We start from the raw sequence: 20,974 nt of genomic DNA on the forward strand, positions 1-20,974 counted from the left end.
TTTCCTTCTCCAGGGGATCTTCCTGACCCAGGGATCGAACCCAGGTCTCCCGCGTTGCAGGCAGACACTTTAACCTCTGAGCCACCAGGGACGCCCACTAATAAACGCCCAAATGTGCTAGTTTAAAGAATGTAAGAGTTGATTTATTGGCTTATATCAGTTATGTGATGAGTAGTCAAAATCTGCATGGTACCTTTGGTCTTTGTGGTACTTTAAGATCCAGACTTCCAGGTTGTCTCTTTATCATTTAGTTGTGGTTAAAGCTGGATTAACAATGTATCCTGGTTCCAGCCTGGTAGAGGAGAGAGGAATCACCACTCTAGAGTAGAAGAGGGTCAATAAATTTTTTTGTAAAGGGCCAGAAAGAAAGTTTTTTGGCTTTGTAATCCATAGAATCTCTGTTGTAACTACTCAGCTCAGGTATTATAGCACAAAGTCAGTATGCTTGGCATTAGAGCATTTTGATTCATATTTTAAAACACTTTTTAAAGCACAGGATAAATGCTGTTGAAAGGATCAGTTTGCCTGGTATTCAGATAATGTTGCCTAGTTCAGTTCAGGATTGTCATTTTACAGTATAAAAAATTCGGTTCTGGTTAAGTATCTGTAAAGGATGTTGATATAATCCCTGTAAAAATACAAGGGGGGCTTTAATTATCAAGAGAATATAATTTCTGTGTTTTCTTTTGACTTACTAGTTATATAGAACTTAGTTCTAATGTGTTGTACCTCATACTTTTGCAAATTTAATGAATTTAAGAATTGGAAAATTTTAAATAAATAGTATTATTGTACTTTGTTAAAAGTTTAGTAAAATTCTCACCTTAAACCACACATACCTTGGACTTTGAAGTGATAAAATGAGAGAATGATTGCCTCTATTTTTTTCTATGTTTATTTTTCTGTTTAAATTTTCTGGTCTAAGTTTTCAGAGGTTACATTTGCTAGGTTTACAAATTTATTTGCATAGAATTGAACAAAATAGTCTCTATAAATCTTGTTTTCAAATGATCATTTTTTTATTTTTTAATTTTGCTTTTATTCTTACTCATGAATCTATTATTACTTGTAGTTTTGTTTGTAATAATCAATTTCTCTTCCTATCTTTTCTAATTTTTATTTTTCTTTTGTTTACTTTTCTTTATTGTAATTCCATAGTTTGAATATTTATTATTATTATTTCTTTAAAAAATGATGTAACCATTTATGCTAAAATTCTCCAAGCATTTTTTCAAGTGGGTTCTGATATACCTTGTGTTCTGAATAATATTCTAAATATTATGCAATATATTTTAATTTCCTCTTTGATCAAATAGTTTGTTCAAGCCAGTAGATTTTGAAATTTACAAGTGGAAATTTTTAATTTGTTTAATTTATGACTTTTTTTTAGGGTATTTATCCGTCCTTTTCTACTTTGTGGAATATTTGAAGTTTTATAGGCCTACTATGTGGACTTATTTTGAGAATGTTCTCTGAGCATTTTAAAAGATGGTTCACTATTTTCAAGATACAGAATAAACTGGTTAGTTCTATATTATAAATTAGTACATATTTTTATTTCATGTTCCCATTTCATATATATGCTCATATTTCATGGATTTGATCTCCTAGGTTGAGAGAGGTAGACTTCTCAGTTGCTAATGTTTTTGTATCTTGGATTTCTATAGTTTATATATTCATGATTATCATTATTTTATTTTTAGTCTTTATTTTCAGCATTTCTGATATATTATTTTAGAAGCATATCTTATGTACAGTTTAGGGGGGATTTGCTATATCAGTTGTTAAACTTTAGCATGCATCAAAATCACCCGGAGAAGGCTTCCCTGGTGGTCCAGTGGTTAAGAATCTGCCTGCCAATGCAGAGGAGTTTGATCCCTGCTCTGGGAAGATCCCACATGCCACAGAGCAACTAAGCCTGTGAGCCACAACTACTGAGCCTCTAAGCCTAGAGCATGTGCTCTGCAACAAGAGAAACCACCACAATGAGAAGCTCACGGCACTGCAACTAGAGAGTAGCCCCCACTCACCCCAACCAGAGAAAACCTGGGCAAAGCGATCAAGACTCAGCTCAGCCAAAGAATAAAATAAATAAGTATATAATAAATCTTAAAAAAAAAGAAAAGAATCAACTGAAGGGCTTGTTAAATACAGACTGCTGGGCCGTACCCACAGCTTTTTTAGGTTCAGGAGGTCTGGCTTGAGGGCTGAGAATTTTCTATATGAGCCTATCATAGTTCTTTTAATAGTTATTATTATTGTATTTGCATTTTTTGACAGGAACAGTATGGTTGGTATTGATTCTAATTTTCTGTACTGTTTTAAATTCTTTTTTCGTTTTTTGCCCACACGTCATGGCTTGTGGGATCTTGGTTCCCTAACAAGGAATTGAACCCATGCCCTCAGTAGTAAAAGTACAGAGTCCTAACCACTGGACCACTAGGGAATTCCCTACTGTTTTAAATTCTGCCTCATCTTTTATCTTTTGCTGTAGGATCTTTATTTGTTGTGAATATATATCTTCCTGAGCATTTGGGAAGTTTATTTATTTTTCTTTCTTTTATATTCATAATTTCCTTAGTCTTCATCCTTGATTTTAGACAATACCTATTTACTATCACTAGGAGTGATGTATATTTTATACATTTTACAATGTATATATTTTCAGTCTCCCTCTTCCCTTCATCATGTTGTGATTATTATTCCAGCTTTAAATAGTAACAGTTGTACCCTTCTTATCACCCCTGTCATGTGTATGAATTTCTTGGCATCTTTGCCTTTGATTGTGCAGTGATCCATTTATCAAAATCTTATCCACTGTTCAGTCTTGAACTTCATTTTTATTGAACTGTGTCTTACTTCTAGCCCAATCTCTCGAATTCTTGTATCTCCCATCTCAGATACAGAGTAACTTGGATCTTAAGTATTAATATATACTCTTTTAGGTTTGTATTTTTCACTACATTGAAATGTAAATTCACTACGTTGTAAATTCGAAGGCGTGTGTTGAGTTGCTTCAGTCATGTCCCACTCTATGTGACCCTATGGAGTGCAGCCTGCCAGGCTCCTCTGTCCATGGGATGCTCTAGCCATTGATATGTTTTATTTTGTGAAATGTCTATTCTAGTCTTTCCCCCATTTTTTTTTTTTTTAGTCTTTCCCCCATTTTAAAAACTAAATTGTTTTTATCTTATTATAATGAGTTTCAGCGGTTCTATATATTTTGGAGAGAAGCCCTTTATTAGTTCCTCCCAGTCTATGGCTTTTGTTTTTGTTTTCTTAACTGTTTTTTGAAGGGCATTAATTAGTTTTTAGTTTTGATGAAGTCTACCATTTTTTCTTTATATTTCTTATTAATAGTTTTAATGCTCATGCTGTGGTCTGTGACTCATTTTGAGTGAATTTTTGCTTATGGTATGCAGTGAGTGTTGAGGTTATTTTTTTCTAATTATAGAAATTACAGCATTGATAAGAGTGGCAGCATATTACTAGTCAGTTCTTAAAATTATTTATATGAAAATGAGGATAAATTTTTGAGATGGATAAATCAGGATAATGTCAAAGGTTTCCAGAGAGTGGGTGGAAAACAGCTACAAAAGAAAGGATTTAGAGAGGGCAAGAAAATAGTTCTTGACAAAAGAGCTTGGGTGCCAGAATATCAGGCATAATGAAAGAAGAAAAATAAATGAAAACTGAAATTTGATGGCAGTGACAGTTTCAGTATCCAGAAATGATAGTATCAGTAATCAAAATGGAAATAAAAATCAGATTTGGAAGCAAAGATGGCTATTTTCTGCCATGTTTTCTTTTTTTTTTCCCCTTTCCCATTAAATGTATATGTACTTTGCTGTTTAGCCCATATGAAACTCAGTTGTAAGTAGGTAAAAAAGTACTGTCTGTAGTTTATAGATTGATTCAAGTTAAAAGGCCCAAGTCTTCAAGGAAATCTCTGTAGGTATAACAAATTGGAGCTTTTAGAAGTCCAATGGGATTATAGTATTATAGCTATGCTTACTCCATTAGGATTATAGGATTATAACTATGCTTACTCCATTCTTCCTTACCCACCGTTCTTGCTTCATGTAGACAGCCACCTTAAACTCATCTGACTGTGTCTATTGGTGTTTATTCTCACATTTCATATAGCTGTTTTACCTATTTTAAATGCAGTCAATTTTAATCATTATCAACATACTAATAAGAAAGATGGGGCTCAGAAAATTTCCTGCATTCGTTTTTCATATTTTCTGTGATGATTATAATCAGTATCCATGAGTAGGTCTGTTAAAATGGTGGCTTCACTGTACACATTCAGTTGGATATATAAGTCTTTCTTTTCTATGACTCCGAATGTCAGTATCTATCAGGGTTCTCATTATTTTCTCATTTTTTCAGACAAGAATCCTTCCATATCTGACACCTGGCAACTACCAGCATTCCTGTAGTCTAGCAGTAGAAAGAAGTTGGGATACTGTACTATATATAAACTTTTACTTATCACCCTCTTTCAGTATGGCACTCTCATCTACTTTCTCTGTCAAAACTAAATTTGGAGTTTCTCAGTTACACTTTTCTGGATAATAAATTCCTATTTCCTTCCAGTTAGGAGAGTTGGGTGCATCAGCTTCTCCTTATGTAATAATTTTATAAGCCACTTTCAATTCTTACTCAATCTGTCCATAAAGTTATAGAGCCTTTTTGTCAACAGCTGTGTCACAAATTACCTTTCATCTATGTGACATCCTTATCTACTAGCATTTTATTTAAGCCTCTCAGTTTTGTGGTTAATTTAGTCCTTTATTCACTTTCCTTTCAAAATTTCCTAATACTTTCATCCATTGTTGTTTCCTCAGCCTTTCAGTTTTTATGAGTAACGCCCTTCATCCCCTTATTGTCATTTTAATGGGCCTTCAGGAAGATGTAGAAATAAATATCTTATTTAACCACACATCCCTTTAATAATACTCCTATTCATTTTTTATCCCTTCATCCTATACTTTACAGTGTTATGTTTGTCTTTCATCTTGTCACCTGTTCTTTATGTTTTCCCTTATTTTACTGATTTATAAAGTATACATTGTTTCATTTAAAACCAGTTTAAGCTAATGTACCCATGGGTGTCATTTGTACTTGAACTTTCTTTTATACTGTTAGGTTAGGTTTGAAATTAAAAGTCTATTTTTAAATTTCACTGTTTTTTATTCTTTTGGCTGTGCTGGGTCTTTGTTGCTGCACTAGGACTTTCTCTAGTTGCAGTGAGTGGGGAACACTCTTCATTGCAAGAAGTAGGCCTTTTACTGCAGTGGCCTCTCCTGCTGCGGAGCATGGACTTTAGGCACTCAGGCTTCAGTAGTAGCAGCATGCAGGCTCAGTAATTGTGGCTTGTGGGCTTAGTTGCTCCATGGCATGTGGGACCAGGCATCGAACCCATGTCCCCTGCATTGGCAGGTGAACTCTTAACAACTGGACCACAAGAGAAGCCCTAAATTGTACATTTCTGAAATTTTATTAAAAATAGTGGAGAAGTTCACAAGTGTGATACTGATAATGATGATAGCTACCTTAATAGATGTTCACTACATGCCAGGCATTAAATATTTTACAGTTAGTTACTCTTTTCAATGATTTTTTTTTTGTACTCCCTTTCAGAAAAGGCCTGGGAAATGTATAAATAAAGATACAACAGGAAAGACCTTTGAGTTAAGTTGCATCCTTCTTTGTGAAAATACAGCTAAAGAAAAACTCAGAAAATACAATTAAAGAAAAACTCAGACAACTTCATAAAATACAGCTAAAAAAAAACTCAGAAAAGTATTTCCTCTGAGCACAGACATTGATTCTTTAAGACTACTACTCTATGTATGGGACTCAGTTTAAAAATTTGGACATAACTTACACTTAAATATGAGAGAAGCTATCTAAGAAAAAACCATTAAGAATATAATGAGGATGCTACATTTCATCCCAATTTATAATCATCTGACCTCAGGATAACCAATGTGAAAAGTCTTTTCATCATAAATTCAACTTTGTTAGATATCTGAGAATTATTATTGGAGAGAAACCATCTGCATATGTTGAATGTGGGAAAGCTTTCACCTGTGTCACATGTCAAGAGATACTAAGGAATTCTTGTTGGAGAAAATACCTGTGCATGATAAGAATGCTGGAAAGCCTTCGGCCTGAATCAGATCTCCTTCAGCATGATCAAATTCATACTGGAGAGAAACGTTATGAATGTAATGAGTGTGGAAAAACATTTAGCCTGAAGCAAAACCTCACAGAGCATAAGAAAATGCATACTGCAGAGAAATCTCATGAATGTACTGAATGTGGTAAAGTGTTCTCTCGAGTCTCATCCCTTACTCTACATTTGAGAAGTCATACAGGAAAGAAATCATATCAATGTAATAAATGTGGAAAAGCCTTTAGCCAGAAAGGAAACTTGCTTACTCACCAAAAACATCATACTGGAGAGAAACCTTATGAATGTGGGAAAACTTCTATTCAGATGTCAAGCCTTATTAAACACCAGAGAAATCATATTGGAAACAAACCCTATGCATGTAAGGAATGTGGCAAAGCCTTCAGTGGCAAATCATATCTCTCCGAGCATGAGAAAATTCATACAGGAGAGAAACCCTTTGAATGTAACCAATGTGGAAGAGCCTTCAGCCAGAAGCAATACCTCGTCAAACATCAGAATATCCATAGTGGAAAGAAACCCTTTAAATGTAATGAGTGTGGAAAAGCCTTTAGCCAGAAAGAAAACCTCATTATCCATCAAAGAATTCATACTGGAGAGAAACCTTATGAATGTAAAGGGTGTGGGAAAGCTTTCATTCAGAAGTCAAGCCTCATTAGACATCAGAGAAGTCATACAGGAGAGAAACCTTATATATGTAAGGAATGTGGAAAAGCCTTCAGTGGCAAATCAAACCTCACTGAGCATGAGAAAATTCATATTGGAGAGAAACCCTATAAGTGTAATGAATGTGGAACAATCTTTAGGCAGAAGCAGTACCTCATTAAACATCACAATATTCATACAGGAGAGAAACCCTATGAATGTAATAAATGTGGAAAAGCCTTCTCTCGAATCACATCACTTATTGTACATGTGAGAATTCATACAGGTGATAAGCCTTATGAATGTAAAATATGTGGGAAAGCCTTCTGTCAAAGCTCATCTCTTACTGTGCATATGAGAAGCCATACAGGTGAGAAGCCCTATGGTTGCAATGAATGTGGGAAAGCCTTCTCTCAGTTCTCAACTCTTGCTTTGCATATGAGAATCCATACTGGAGAAAAACCTTATCAGTGTAATGAATGTGGGAAAGCTTTTAGCCAGAAGTCACATCATATTAGACACCAGAGAATTCATACTCATTAAAGCTCTATGAATGTCTTGAATTTAGGAAAACCTTCAATAGAAGTCATACTAAACAGTATATCAGAAAATTCATTTTACAGTAAAGGGACATGAATATGGAAAAACCTACAGCAACAACTCAAAATGTAATACACTGAGAATTTAATAACTATCATACTATCATGAAAACCTATACCCCCAATAGCCCCACAACAAACATGTTCATGCTGGACTTTTAGGAGCATTCTCATTAAGGATCCAGTCATGGACACTAATCCACATGGTTCTAGAAGGCCTACCTGATATATTCAGACAAAGATATGCAAGGTGTAAAGATGTGAAACAAAGACAAAATTGTCATTTTTTTGTTACATGTTTTACTACATGTATAACCATCAAAATTACTTGGTCTTGATACAGTAATAGAAAACAAAGACTGTGACAGGATATTATATCCAGAAATATATGCATGTTTGTAAGGGAAATTGGCAGTTCATAGAGGTGGTAATCTCAAATTGGTAGAAAAATCTGGATAATTCAAAAAATGGTCTCAGGGTAATTGATTCTTCATGTGGAAAAATACTAGATCTTTGCTGTTGTCATACATTATAAAGTATTTATTAAAAAATTCAAAAGTATTGAAGACTAGAACTCAAAGAGCAAAACTTAATAAGAGTTTTGTAGGAGAATTTTTTTTCAAACTTTGGAGTAGGAAAGAATTTTGAAAACACATTCCAGAATACCTACTCTTGAGTATATATAGTGAAGAAAATGATACATGTACCCAGGGAGTCCTGTATCTTTAATGTTCATTGCAGCATGAGTTATATTAATATAGCAAAAAATTGGAAACAAATGTCTGTCACTTTGGAAATGGTTGATAAAATGTGATGTAGTCACCCTGTAGAATACTCTCTAGCAGTTAAGTATAACAAATTAAATCTATATGTATTAACAGAAAGATCTGAAAGTTATGTAGAATGAAAATGAAGTGTTGAATATATTATAACTATACCTGCGTGAGTTTGAATTAAATCAACACTAACCAACACTAGTATTAAAGCATTGGTTATGGGTAAACACTTTTATGTAAAACTATGAAGAATGGATTGGAAGGATACACACTCAATTCCTAAAAGTGGTTGTCTCTAGAAAGGAAGGGAGTAGAAGGGAAATGGGGCCAATCATGGTGGATGAACGATACTTCAGTTTTGTATCTAAATATCTATCTCATTAAAAAAATAAAGATTCCAAATAAATATGAGAAAACAGTTGATTCTGGATTGTAATAATATATGAGTTTATTCTGTTTATGCTGTTTCTTTAAAACTTCTGAAAATTAAAAAATAGGGATAGGAGTAGAGAGACTACATGGAATACATGTTATAATGAACTTACATTTCCAATTAGATGCAGATATTTTGCAAAAAAATTTCTGAAATCATATCTTTACTATAAAACATGAGATAAAATTTTAATGGTAACTTACCATCCATTTATTTAAATTTACTGTCAAATGTTGTATCACTAATCTCTGTGGTCTCTGAGAGCATGATTTTGCAACAGGTGATTGAAGCACATTAATTTAAGGATCATATTACTTTATAATACATGCACAGACTTGTTAGAAATAATTAGTTTTTCAGAAACATTTATCAGAAATTTTAATAGGCCACATAACCAGTTCTGGTATTAGAAATTAGACATTTTAAAAATGAAGAAAACATGTTACTTTTTTTTTTTTTTTTGTATGACACCAAGTAAAACAACTGTTGCATTTCAGCTTCAGTTTTTAACTCAGACTAGTTATTTTCTCTAATTTGCCAGACACAGTCAACTCCCCCACCCCACCTCTAGTTTGTTTCCTTGGGGAAAGTGGAACTGAAAGGGAGATCTCAGACCTAAAGAGAATTATCTTATTAAAAGCAAATCTTTTTGAGGATTCTTTACCACAATAACTTGATATATAGAAACAGTTAATGCTTCTTTTGAATAGTGATAAAAGTATGTAACATTTAAATCTTAGGCTCCTTTCAAATATATCGATTTGTTTTAAACTCAGAAAAATACTATGCTAATATAACTATAGCACTGCACTGCTTGTTACTGGCATTTTTGAAGTTTGGTTTTAAGATTATAAATGCCATAGGTTGACTTTGTGAGGTAGTGTAGCCAAGTAACATATATGTGTATCTACATGAATCTAAATTATCCTCTTTTCTTCTATTTTTCATTAAACATTCTCTGATATTCCTTAAGTATTACGCCCTTGTGCTGGTACATCTTTGAAGTCACAGAGCAACTAGGAACTCTAATCCAGACCAAACTAGGATTACCATTTAGTGCATATAGTTGGCCAGTGTCACGGCCCAGCAACAAGAATGATTATAATGGTCAGGTAGAGTAAGATAAGGAAATGCTGCATGGTATTCTGTGATAGTGTGTACTGTGTATTTATTCAGCCATCCTCCCTGCTGATTCAACTTGTTACTAGTTATTTACCATGACAGACAATACAAGTAAACACCCTTACAAGTGGCCCTTACATTTTAGGTATTTTTATTTCCAGGGGACAGATTATAGGCAAGAGACTGCGAGATCAAAGGATATGTGCTATTTTAAAATTTTAGTAGATGCTATCAGTTATTTTCAAAACAAGTTTCCTCCAGCTACACAATAGGTGGTATTATACTAAAATTCACATTTGTCTGATGAGTATAAACCTCACTTGTTCCTAGATTTGCTTCTTTGTAAACTTTCATATTGTTAGCCTAAATTCCTATAGGATTATTTATCTTTTTGTCATGTTTGAAGCTCTCTTTCCATATTAGATATTAGGAAATGTATGGGTCAGTTATAAAGATACTTTAATCTTTACATTATATATGTTATTTCTTAGGTTTTCTTTCAAGTTGTCTATTTCCTTTTTGTAATATATTAATGTTTAACCCATCTGGAATTGAATTTTTTTTTAGAATTGAATTTTTAATTTATGAGGGTTCATATTTTTTTCTTCCAGATGGGTTGCCAGTTGTACAAGCACAATTTGTTAAAATAATCCAGCAGTCAGTTTAGGGTCAAGCAGCTCTGACACCTGCATGTCCACCAGAAACAATCACAGATTTGAACTGGCAATCAGAAAGAGGAAGAGAGATAACAGAATAAGCTTTAACCTAGCATTAGGTTTATTATTAGCTTTGTCCTAACAAGAAAATATCTTTACAGCATGTTCATCAGAAAGTCTTGCAAGTGCTCAAGCAAGCACAGCTTCCACTGCCCCACACTGCACAGAGGAGACAAGGTCAGAATGGGTGTGGTTCACCTCAGCACTGGGAGACTAACATTCTCATCCAGCACATTCATCGAGCAGGGCATCTCAAATGGGGTGCACTCACTTGTAACAGGGATAACCACCTAAGCACAGGGAGGCTACTACCTTGGTTTCCCAAGACTTATGATGCCTTAGTTATATAGGCAGTCAGTGTCTACATGCCAGTTCACAGTTCATCCCATCCAGGTACAGGCCACAAATGAGAGATTTCCAGTATTTTCTTCAAGGAAACTAGTAGAAAAACAAATCTAAAGTCATCTTTTCAGGGATGGGTCAGTGGGAATGGCCTCTTATTACTTTGATACCATACTTTTCCTATTCAACTAAAACTTTGCTATGTAATTCTTTACCCAAATGATCTTTTATTCTACTTTAACTGACTTATATTTTGATTTACACCAGGAGTTATTTATATTATCTTGCTTCGTTCATCTATTTTTCTATTCCTATACTAACATTAATGGATAATGTTAACATTAGCCTTATTGGATTTTGTTACTGTAAGTCCCCCACTCCTTGCTGTTTTTCAGTTTTATTGGCTAATCTTCATTTTCTTTCTGTATAAATGAAGGTAGGTCTTCTCAAATTATAAAAACCCTTTGAAGTTCTCATTAGAATTGCCTTAAGTGTATACATTTGGGGAGAAATGATATTTATGATACTATCTTCCTGTCCCCAAACATAGTAAGCCTTTGCATAGGTTCAGATTGCAATTCCCATCCTTCAGCATGAGAATCCAGAACAGCATAAAGCCCATCCCTGCATAATACCATTAAAGATTTTTGTAAGTTGAGTTAAATAAGGAACCCCAGCCCAGCTCAGAATTCATGTGCTGAAGACCTAGTGCCTAGCGTGATGGTATTTGGAGATAAGGTCTTAGAAAATTAATTATGTTTAGATGAGGTCAAGAGGATGGTACAGTCCTGGTGGAAGTAATGCCCTCATAAGGAATGGGGCATTGTGTGTGCACCAAAAAAAGGTCATGTGAGCAGAGTGAGACAGTAGCTGTCTACAATCCAGGAAATGGACCTTTTCCAAATCTGCCAGCACTTGCTATTGGGGCTTCTCAGCCTCTACAACTGTGAGAAATAAAGTGTTGTTTAAGCCACTCAGTCTATGGTATTTTGTTATAGTAGCCCAAGCTAAGACAGTCCCTTTCCTGCTTATTTCTACCCTAGCCAGTTAAATGTGAGGTAACCTTGTCAGATGTTTAACTGTGAGCTCCCAGATACAGTAAGACAAGTGAAAGTGAAAGTCGCTCAGTTGTGTCCCACTGTTTGTGACCCCATGGACTATACAGTCCGAGGAATTCTCCAGGTCAGAATGCTGGAGTGGGTAGCTCTTCCCTTCTCCAGGGGATCTTCATTACCCAGGGACTGAACCTAGATCCCCCACATTGCAGGCGGATTCTTTACCAGCTGAGCCACAGGGGAAGCCCAACAATACTGGAGTGGGTAGCCTATCCCTTCTCCAGGGGACCTTCGCGACCCAGGGATGAAACTGGGGTCTCTTGCATTGCAGTAAGACAAAGCCACTTCCATTAGAACTGTGTAAAAACAGAAAAAGCCACAGAAGAGGAAACTAGATGGACAACAAACATTTGAAAAGCTCATACTCACAAATAACCAAGGAAATGCCAAATGTTTGTTGTTCATCTGGTTTCTGGTTTCCTCTTCTGTGGATTTTCTGTTCATATACCGTTAACCTACTTTTTCTATGTATTTTTTTTAATTTACAAGAGTTCTAGTTCAAATGAGGAAATGGCAACCCACTCCAGTATTCTTACCTGAAGAATTCCATGGACAAGAGCCTGGTGGGCTACAGTCCATAGGGTCGCAGAGAGTCAGACATGATTGAAGTGACTTGGCAGCAGCAGCTAGTTCAACCAACTTAAGCAGAGTTCCTACTAAATCTAGAGTTCATAATAAGTGCACAAGATAGATCTAGAAGAAGGTTCAAATCTGACTAAAATTTGGTCAAGACTCACAGAATTATCATAGAACTGTTGGCACTGGGGCAAAGCAAGACCTTGAGGTTAATTAAACTAATATGGTATTAATGACCCAATTCAGAGACTCCTGGATGCAAACTATACATTTTTATTAGCAGTCCAAAAGGATGCCCCAAGAAGCAAGGGTTGGTAGTGGAGCAGTGGTCTCATGAAGATGTAAGCAAGGCGATGTTAATAAATTATTGACTCCACAGGGTTTTGGCCATATCCATTGAGTTAACAGAACAAAGACCTGGGGAATGGCAGTGAGTAATGCTTCCTGTTCACTCATCTTTTTTTTTTTTGCCCCACCCCCCACTCATCTATTTTTTTTAAATTATACCCTCTCTAAAGCCCTTCACATGCACACTGGGGGCCTCATATAGCCAGTCATCTAGCAAGACAGTACCCTGACCTTTGTCCCACACAACTACCAGGAGCTGTTAGGAACAGCTGTTAGGCCCAAGCCCTTCATGGATATATGCTAGATTCCTGCAAAGGGGGGCCTCTATAGCTCCACATTCCATTAGTGTCCACAGTGGTGCCCCAACTCCCTTTAAATGCCTGTCAGCTTCTGCTCATCTAACTGCCTGGTCATATCTGGGGAATAGGCAACCCAGCAAACTTCTCTGCCATCCAGTGGTCTTTCATGAAGTATGAACCCCTCCCTTTTCAAGTTTGTCCTTCCTTAAGTACACTGCCTCAGTGCTAGAGATCCCTAAAAATCCCTTCTCATCTTAATAGTATAGTTCTATATAGTTACTATCACTGTTTAATAATTCTTTATATTAAGTTTCCCTGTTTAAATTACTGTGTAGTTTCCTGTCTTCTGGTTAAACACAGACTGCCCTGGCCCTGCTTCTTTCCTCTTCTGCTGTGGACTCTGCCTGTCTGCATAGAGGGTACAGCATGCATTACCTAGGCCATGCCATGGGAGGGGGGCTTAAGAGTCTGTTTTTGCCATTGTCAAGGTTCACCAGGTCAGTCTCTTTATTTCTGGAATCCAGTCAGAAATACCATTGGACTCCCACACAGACCAGCCTCCAGTTTGCATTTATCTATAATAAAGGTAATATTTAGCCTCCATGTGTCTAAACTCCTTGTCCTAAATTTCAGTTGAATAACAATTCATGGGAGGAAATGGGGTGATATAGACTTGGCCTCTTCAGAAGCCCCAGCACACAGTGTCACATGCGCGCTGATATATAAATATTTCAGACTATCCTATGCTTTTATGATCTTGTCTTATAGTAATTTCCATAAATAAATAGCTTTTGGAAGGAGAAAAATCCAGACTTGCCACAACACGATCTATAAGAATAAATGAGAAAACAATGCTCACTCTCCAAACTAAGGGGACTTAATACCTTGACCCAAGACAGCTGGAACTTGGAAGAAGTTTCTGTTAGGCAGTAATGAGATGGGCAGAATTGGAAGTGTCATGAGAGGACTGCAAATGGTTAGTAAGCACTTCCTGCTGTACTCTAGCCACCATCCCAGTGGTCATACCCACATTTTACTCACTCACTCAGTCCCCTTGGAGATTAATAACTCGGTGATTAAGACAGATTAAGAATCGAGTGGAGGACTTCCCTGGTGGTACAGTGGAATAGAACCCGCCTGCCAATACAGGGGATGCTGGTTCGATCCCTGGTCCTGGAAGATTCCACATGCCTCGGAGCAACTAAGCCCGTGCGCCACGGCTAGCAAGCCTGTGCCTAGAGCCTTGCTCCACAAGACAATCCACCGCAATGAGAAAGCTGTGCACCACAATGAAGAGTAGCCCCTGCTCACTGCAAGTAGAAAGAAAACCCCGCACAGAGCAATAAAGACCCAAAATAATTTTATTTTATATGCCAAAAACAAAATTAATTAATTTTTTAAAAAAGAAGCCAGTGGAGGTTTGGGTTCAAGATGTTAACACAAGAGGCTCTTCAACATACCACCTCCCACAGACACTCCAAATCTACAGCTACCTGTGGAATAAATACTTCTGAAAGAAATCCAGAAATCAGCTGACTTTTCTGAAAGAAATCTAGAAAGTAGCTGAGTGACTCTTACACATCAGGAAAAAAAAAATCCACAGTGAAACAGGTAGTAAAGTCTGAGACACAAACTTGCCAAACACCCCAACCTTGGCACTGCGACTCATCAATCAGGAGAGAACGCAACTCCCAACTTTTCCCTGAGGAGTAAAGGATTTGGACCATGTATTTGGCACCCTAACTTTTCAGAATCCCACCTGGGAGACAGGCCCCCAAAATATCTATCTCTGAAAGCCAATGTCCACGAGACCCACAAGGTTATAGTAAGCTAAGAAACTGCCCTTAACTGTCTCGTGAAGAATCACTGTGGCTATTCTCCCAGGGCTTGGCAGCAGACTAATTCTGTCTTTTAACCTTCTTGCTAGATTTATAAATGATCAACCCACCACCATTACAACACCAGTCTGAACTTTATAAATATTTACCTTTACCAGTGAGATTTATACTTTCATATGTTTTCCTGTTACTAATTAGCACCCTATCATCTTACAGTCAGACAGCAACTTTTAAAGGATGCCAAATACACCTCTTTTGGGGGAAGACTGGGAAAGATGGGTGTTTCTGTCTGCTCCCTCTGTACTAATAACCCCTGAAGGAACAGCCAGTTAAGAACTTTGGTTTTTGCTACCGTGCCATTGAACCCATGAACACAAGCCCCACTGGTCACCAGAGTCAGGCTATACGGACTGTGTCCTCTGGTCAGCAGCCCCCATCCCGGACTGTCAGACTTTTGCACAAGCTCCTTTCATGAAGACTCCAGCAAACCGTGCAGGGGCAGAGGGAGAGCATAAAGATGGGGCCACCTGGTGATCTAGTCTCTAGGGAGAGTTGCAGTTACCCTCTGGATATGTGTTAAATGAGAAGCATGCCCCTGAGGTCACAGCTTTTTTCTTTCCTTTGCCTGCACTGTGCAACATGTGGGATCTTTTTGTTTTTCTTAAAATAACTTTAACATATCTTTATATTTTAAACGATGAAAAAGGTAGGGATATTACAACGATATTCTCTTACTTTTTTTCCCCTTCATGTGGGATCTTAATTCCCTGACCAGGGAGCAAACCTGCACCCCGTGCATTGGGACTGCAGAGTCTTAACCACTGGACGACTAGGGAAGTCCCAGGCCACAGCTTTTAAGATGAGCAAATAGATGTCTTTCACAGAAAGACAGGAGTTTCAAATAAACAACTTCACAACTCCAGAAATTAGAAGAACAAATTAAGCCCAGGAGGAAGGAAATTATAATAAAGACAGAGTAAATAAAGAGCCCCCCCAAAAACGGGTGGGGGTCAACAAAATCAAGAGCTGGTTTTTCAAAAAAATAAGCAAAATTGATAAAACTTGAGCTAGGTAAAGAAAAATAGAGAAAAGACTCCTGGCAAATTCTATCAAACATTTAAAGAAATAATGCCAATATTTCTCAAACTCCTCCCAAAAATTGAGAAGAAATACTTTGAGCAAATTCCAGGAGATAGTGAAGGAGAGAGGAGGCTAGTGTGCTGCAGTCCATGCGGTCTCAAAGAATCGGACAGGACTTAGCCATTGAACAACAATTCACTTCTCTGCTGTTTTCAATGGCCGATACTGCCCATCAAATTTTATATTTCTTGGTCCAACAATTCACAAATCAGTTCTTTAAGAAATGCATCTCTCCCAGAGGACATTAAAAGAACACAAGATTGAACGGCTATGACCCCAGGGTCTGGGCTGTACAAGAGCAAACACCCTACTTTAAAAAAAAAAAAAAAAAAGAAAGGAAAAAGGCCCTTTCAAACCGACTTTCTAAAGAAAGTGCTTTTATTTCTAACCCATAATCGATACTTCTGGTTTTACATGAAAGTCAAGCTTTAAATCATTCATTAGCTCAGTAATGTAACCTTTGTTCCACCAAACCTTAACAATAACACCAAAAATACTTCAAGGAAAATTTACCCTTCTTGTTACCGTTTTACAACGAGGCTCAGATTTATTTTCCAAGATACAATCATACATACGGTGATACTCAATGAAATTATCAGTTACACAGACACACAAAATCCTGAATCCAGTTTCTCTCTCTTCCTATTATCACCAACACACTAAGTCATACACCCCCGAGTTTTCATTACTTGCCTCCTGCAGAGCTGGCCTCAACGCCTCCCCTTCTCCTCACTCCCCGAACCACACAGAAACCAGTTAAGTAGCACAAAATAACATCAGCTCCCTTCCCAGCAACAGAAACCCCTTCCCAGCAGCAGAAATTCCACCCCGTTTCATGTTCAGGATTCCTCCGCCTTCAACCTCCCCAGTCGCGTTGCAGATTCCCGGTACCCCTTCCCTTCGGCCTCCCAGACTAGTTTGGAGTCTCACAAGTTCAGGTCCCACAATTGCTCTACACTGAGGAACCCCTAAACCAAACTCACGGCCGAACAAAGGCCAAAACGGCGGCCCAGGAAGTCTGCGCACGCCTTGGGCAGTGACACTCCCAGAAGTCTCCGCGGTGCGACCAGGCGCAGGCTAAGACCAATTTCAAACGGTCCATCCACCGCTCGCTTTTCCTGCTCCCTAACTACATTTCCCAGAAGGCTCAGCTGCGATTTCTCCCCGCTGGCGGTCTAGTTCTTCTCTTCCAGAGCCTGTTCAACTCCCGGGGATAGTAGGAAAGTCCATTTTTAAACGCTTCACAATGGGCTTTCTTGGGAGTCACGGCCCGAGGCTGAGCTAGGCTCTGTGAGGCCTCCGGTGGAAGGTTTGATGAGGGGGCTGCAACCCTTTAGGCGGGGCCGCAGCTGATCTCTGATAGAAATCCGGTTGACCGGTAGCCATCTTGTCAGCCACAGGGATGTCTCTGACTACACTTCCCAGAGGACTCCTCGGCAAGAACGTAATTCTCGCGTGATTCCAGCCTCAAAGTCACGCGCTGGCGGGACCCTCAGGTCCGCACCAGCTAGTGTTACCTTGTTGTGGAAGGTTCAGCTTCTTGGGAAGCTTGGGAGACCTGAGGTGGAGAACCAGAGAAGAGGGCGAGGCCGGAGCTTAAGCCTTGTACCGCTCTCTGAAGAGGTGAGTTGGAAATTGTGTGATTGTGTTTGCGTTAGTGTATATGATGAATGACCACGTGATTGTGTATGACTCTTCCGGTAGTGAGCGTGTGTGAGGTTCCAGTGATAACCCTTTGCTTAACTGTCTGAGAACCTGTGACTGTGCCGATGTGACGGGATGCGTCCTGATGATGTGCGTGTAATCACTTGCGGCAGATTGTATGTGGTAATTGTATGTGGGGGTGTGAGTAGCTTTTGACTCGGTGAATGTGATAGTGTTTGTCCCCGTAGAGGGGTGTGATTGTGCGACTGTGGGCTGCAGAGTACACGAGGGGGTACCTGTGGATCCTGTGTGGTTTTGTCTGTGGTGAGTGTGGTTGTGACTGTACGGCCATATGCAGGTTTGCTGTGCCCGTGACAGTGCCGGTGTGACTGTCCTCTTGGTAAAAGTGTGATTGTGCTATGTGACGCTGGGTATGCGGCCCTGTGTTTGGGTTGTGGGTTATCTCTAGCTGTATGACACCCTGGTGGTTTAAATCTGTGTGATTATGTTTGTGTGACTGGAAAATTGTATGAAAGTTTTTCACTTATGTGTGTGTGTATATATATCTTTAAGCTTTATACAGTAGTTTTCCCCTATTTTTAAACTTCATATGAATGCTCCATACTGTTTTTTATCTCTTACTTTATTTGTACAACTGTGTTTTTGAGAATTATCCGTATTAGATTTTAATAGTTGTTCATTTGTTTTCTTTGCTGTATTCCATCATTAAACTACTGTTATTCATCCCTTCTAGTAATGATGGACATTTGCGTTATTTCTAGTTTTTTTGCTTTATAAACTATGCTGCTATGAACATTGTTTTACACAGATTACCATGTATGAGCTTACCTACCAAATGGAGTTCTAGGAATGCTAAGTCATGTATCTTCCACTTTCCCAATAGTGCCAAGATAATTACCGAAGTGGGTGCCATGTTTATACTTTACATCAGTGTTTCAGACACCTCATTGCTCCATGTCCCTACCAAAACATGGTTCTGATAGTTTTTTAAAAACATTTTTATGATATATAGCATATATACGGTAAAGTGCACAAATCTTAAGTATAATATGGCCATGAAACAGTTTCCTAGATCATCATAAAGAATTTTGCAGCACCCCAGAATACTCTTCCTAGATATTCCTCTCCCAACATTAGGATTCAGAATTCTAAAACCATTAATTAATTTAATCCATTGATGAATTTCATATATAAATGGAATTATATACCATGTATTCCTTTATATCTGGCTTCTTTTGTTGCACATTATGTTTATGAAGCTCATCTATGTTGTTGAATGTAATTGTACTTGTTCTCATTACATTTGGGTGTATGTTGCAATTTATTGAATCCACTGTTCAGTTCAGTTCAGTTACTCAATCGTGTCTTGACTCTTTGCAACCCCATGGACTGCAGGACGGCAGGCTTCCCTGCATCACTAACTCCCAGAGCCTGCTCAAACTCATGTCGATTGACTTGGTGATGCCATCTGACCATCTCATCCACTGTCATCCCCTTCTCCTCCTGCCTTCAATCTTTCCCAGCATCAGGGTCTTTTCCAGTGAGTCAGTTTTTCATATCAGATGACCAAAGTATTGGAGCTTCAGCTTCAGCATCAGTCCTTCCAATGAATATTCAGGATTGCTTTCCTTTAGGATTGACTGGTTTGATCTCCTTGCAGTCCAAGGGACTCTCAAGAGTCTTCTTCAGCACCACAGTTCAAAAGCATCAATTCTTTGGCACTCAGCTTTCTTTATGGTCCAACTCTCATAGCCATACATTACTACTGGAAACATCATAGCTTTGATTAGACAGACCTTTGTCGGCAAAGTAATGTATCTGCTTTTAAAAATGCTGTCTAGGTTTGTCATAGCTTTTCTTCCAAGGAGCAAAAGTCTTAATTTCATGGCTGCAGTCACCATCTGCAATGATTTGGAGCCGAAGAAAAGAGAGTCTGTCACTGTTTCCGTGGTTTCCCCATCTATTTGCCATGAAGTGATGGGACCACATGCCATGATCTTAGTATTCTGAATGTTGAGTTTTAAGCCAGCTTTTTCACTCTCCTCTTTCACTTTTATCAAGAAGCTCTTTTGTTCCTCTTCGCTTTCTGCCATAAGGATGATGTCATCTGCACGTATGTGGTGATAGATGTTTCTCCTGGCAGTCTTGATTCTAGCTTGTGCTTCATGAAGCCTGGCATTTTGCATGATGTACTCTGCATATATAAGTTAAATAAGCAGGGTGACAATATACAGCCTTGATGAACCCCTTTCCCAATTTGGAACCAGTCCGTTGTTCCATGTCTGGTTCTAACTGTTTCTTCTTGACCTGCATATAGATTACTCAGGAGGCAGATAAGGTGGTCTGGTATTCCCATCTCTTGAAGAATTTTCCAGTTTGTTGTGATCCACACAATGACTTTGGTATAGTCAGTAAAGCAGAGGTAGATGTTTTTCTGGAACTCTCTTGCTTTTTTGTGTGATCCAGTGATGTTGGAAATTTGATCTCTGGTTCCTCTGCCTTTTCTAAATCCCGCTTGAGCATCTGGAAGTTTTCAATTTACGTACTGTTGAAGCCTCGCTTGGAGAATTTTGAGCATTAATATGCTAGCGTGTGAGATGAATGCAATTGTGTGGTAGTTTGAACATTCTTTGGCATTGGAATGAAAACTGACCTTTTCCAGTCCTGGGGTCACTGCTGAGTTTTCCCAATTTGCTGCCATATTGAGTTCACAGCATCATCTTTTAGGATTTGAAATAGCTCAGCTGTAATTTCTGCACCTCCACTAGCTTTGTTTGTAGGGATGCTTCCTAAGGCCCATTTGACTTCGCACTCCAGGATGTCTGGCTCTAGGTGAGTGAACACACCATCGTGGTTATCTGGGTCGTTAAGATCTTTTTTGTATGGTTCTGTGTATTGTTGCCACCTCTTCTTAGTATCTTCTACTTCTGTTAGGTCCATACATTTTCTGTCCTTTATTGTACCATCTTTGCATGAAATGTCCCCTTGGTATCTCTAATTTTCTTGAAGTGATCTCTAATCTTTCCCATTCTATTGTTTTTCTCTATTTCTTTGCATTGATCACTGAGGAAGCAGATAAGTTCCTGCTGTTCTTTGGAACTCTGCATTCAGATGGGTATATTTTTTCTTTTCTCCTTTGCCTTTAGCTTCTCTTC

General features: G+C 38.0%; 2 protein-coding genes across 8 annotated transcripts in view; both read left to right on the forward strand.

Moving 5' to 3' along the window:
• LOC136161222 (zinc finger protein 260) overlaps positions 1-8,643 on the forward strand; it is a 115,497-nt gene extending 106,854 nt beyond the window's left edge. Inside the window, exon 2 of the mRNA XM_065925907.1 lies at positions 5,650-8,643. Within this exon, the coding sequence (XP_065781979.1) occupies positions 6,155-7,393 (1,239 nt within the window). The 5' untranslated portion in view covers positions 5,650-6,154 and the 3' untranslated portion in view covers positions 7,394-8,643. The remainder of the gene's footprint in view (positions 1-5,649) is intronic.
• ZFP82 (ZFP82 zinc finger protein) overlaps positions 1-20,974 on the forward strand; it is an 80,805-nt gene that overhangs the window by 4,669 nt on the left and 55,162 nt on the right. For 3 of the 7 annotated variants that reach the window (XM_065925894.1, XM_065925897.1, XM_065925895.1), the window contains exon 1: positions 17,880-17,974. The exons of 1 other annotated variant lie outside the window; for it this stretch is intronic. In XM_065925894.1, coding sequence (XP_065781966.1) covers positions 17,934-17,974 — 41 coding nt within the window. In that variant the 5' untranslated portion in view covers positions 17,880-17,933. Of the gene's footprint in view, positions 1-17,639; positions 17,778-17,879; positions 17,975-20,974 lie in introns of those variants that run through there. 3 more of the 7 variants (XM_065925898.1, XM_065925901.1, XM_065925900.1) reach the window with 3 other exon arrangements.

This window comes from Muntiacus reevesi, chromosome 2, assembly GCF_963930625.1.
Source record: "Muntiacus reevesi chromosome 2, mMunRee1.1, whole genome shotgun sequence".
NCBI lineage: Eukaryota > Metazoa > Chordata > Mammalia > Artiodactyla > Cervidae > Muntiacus > Muntiacus reevesi.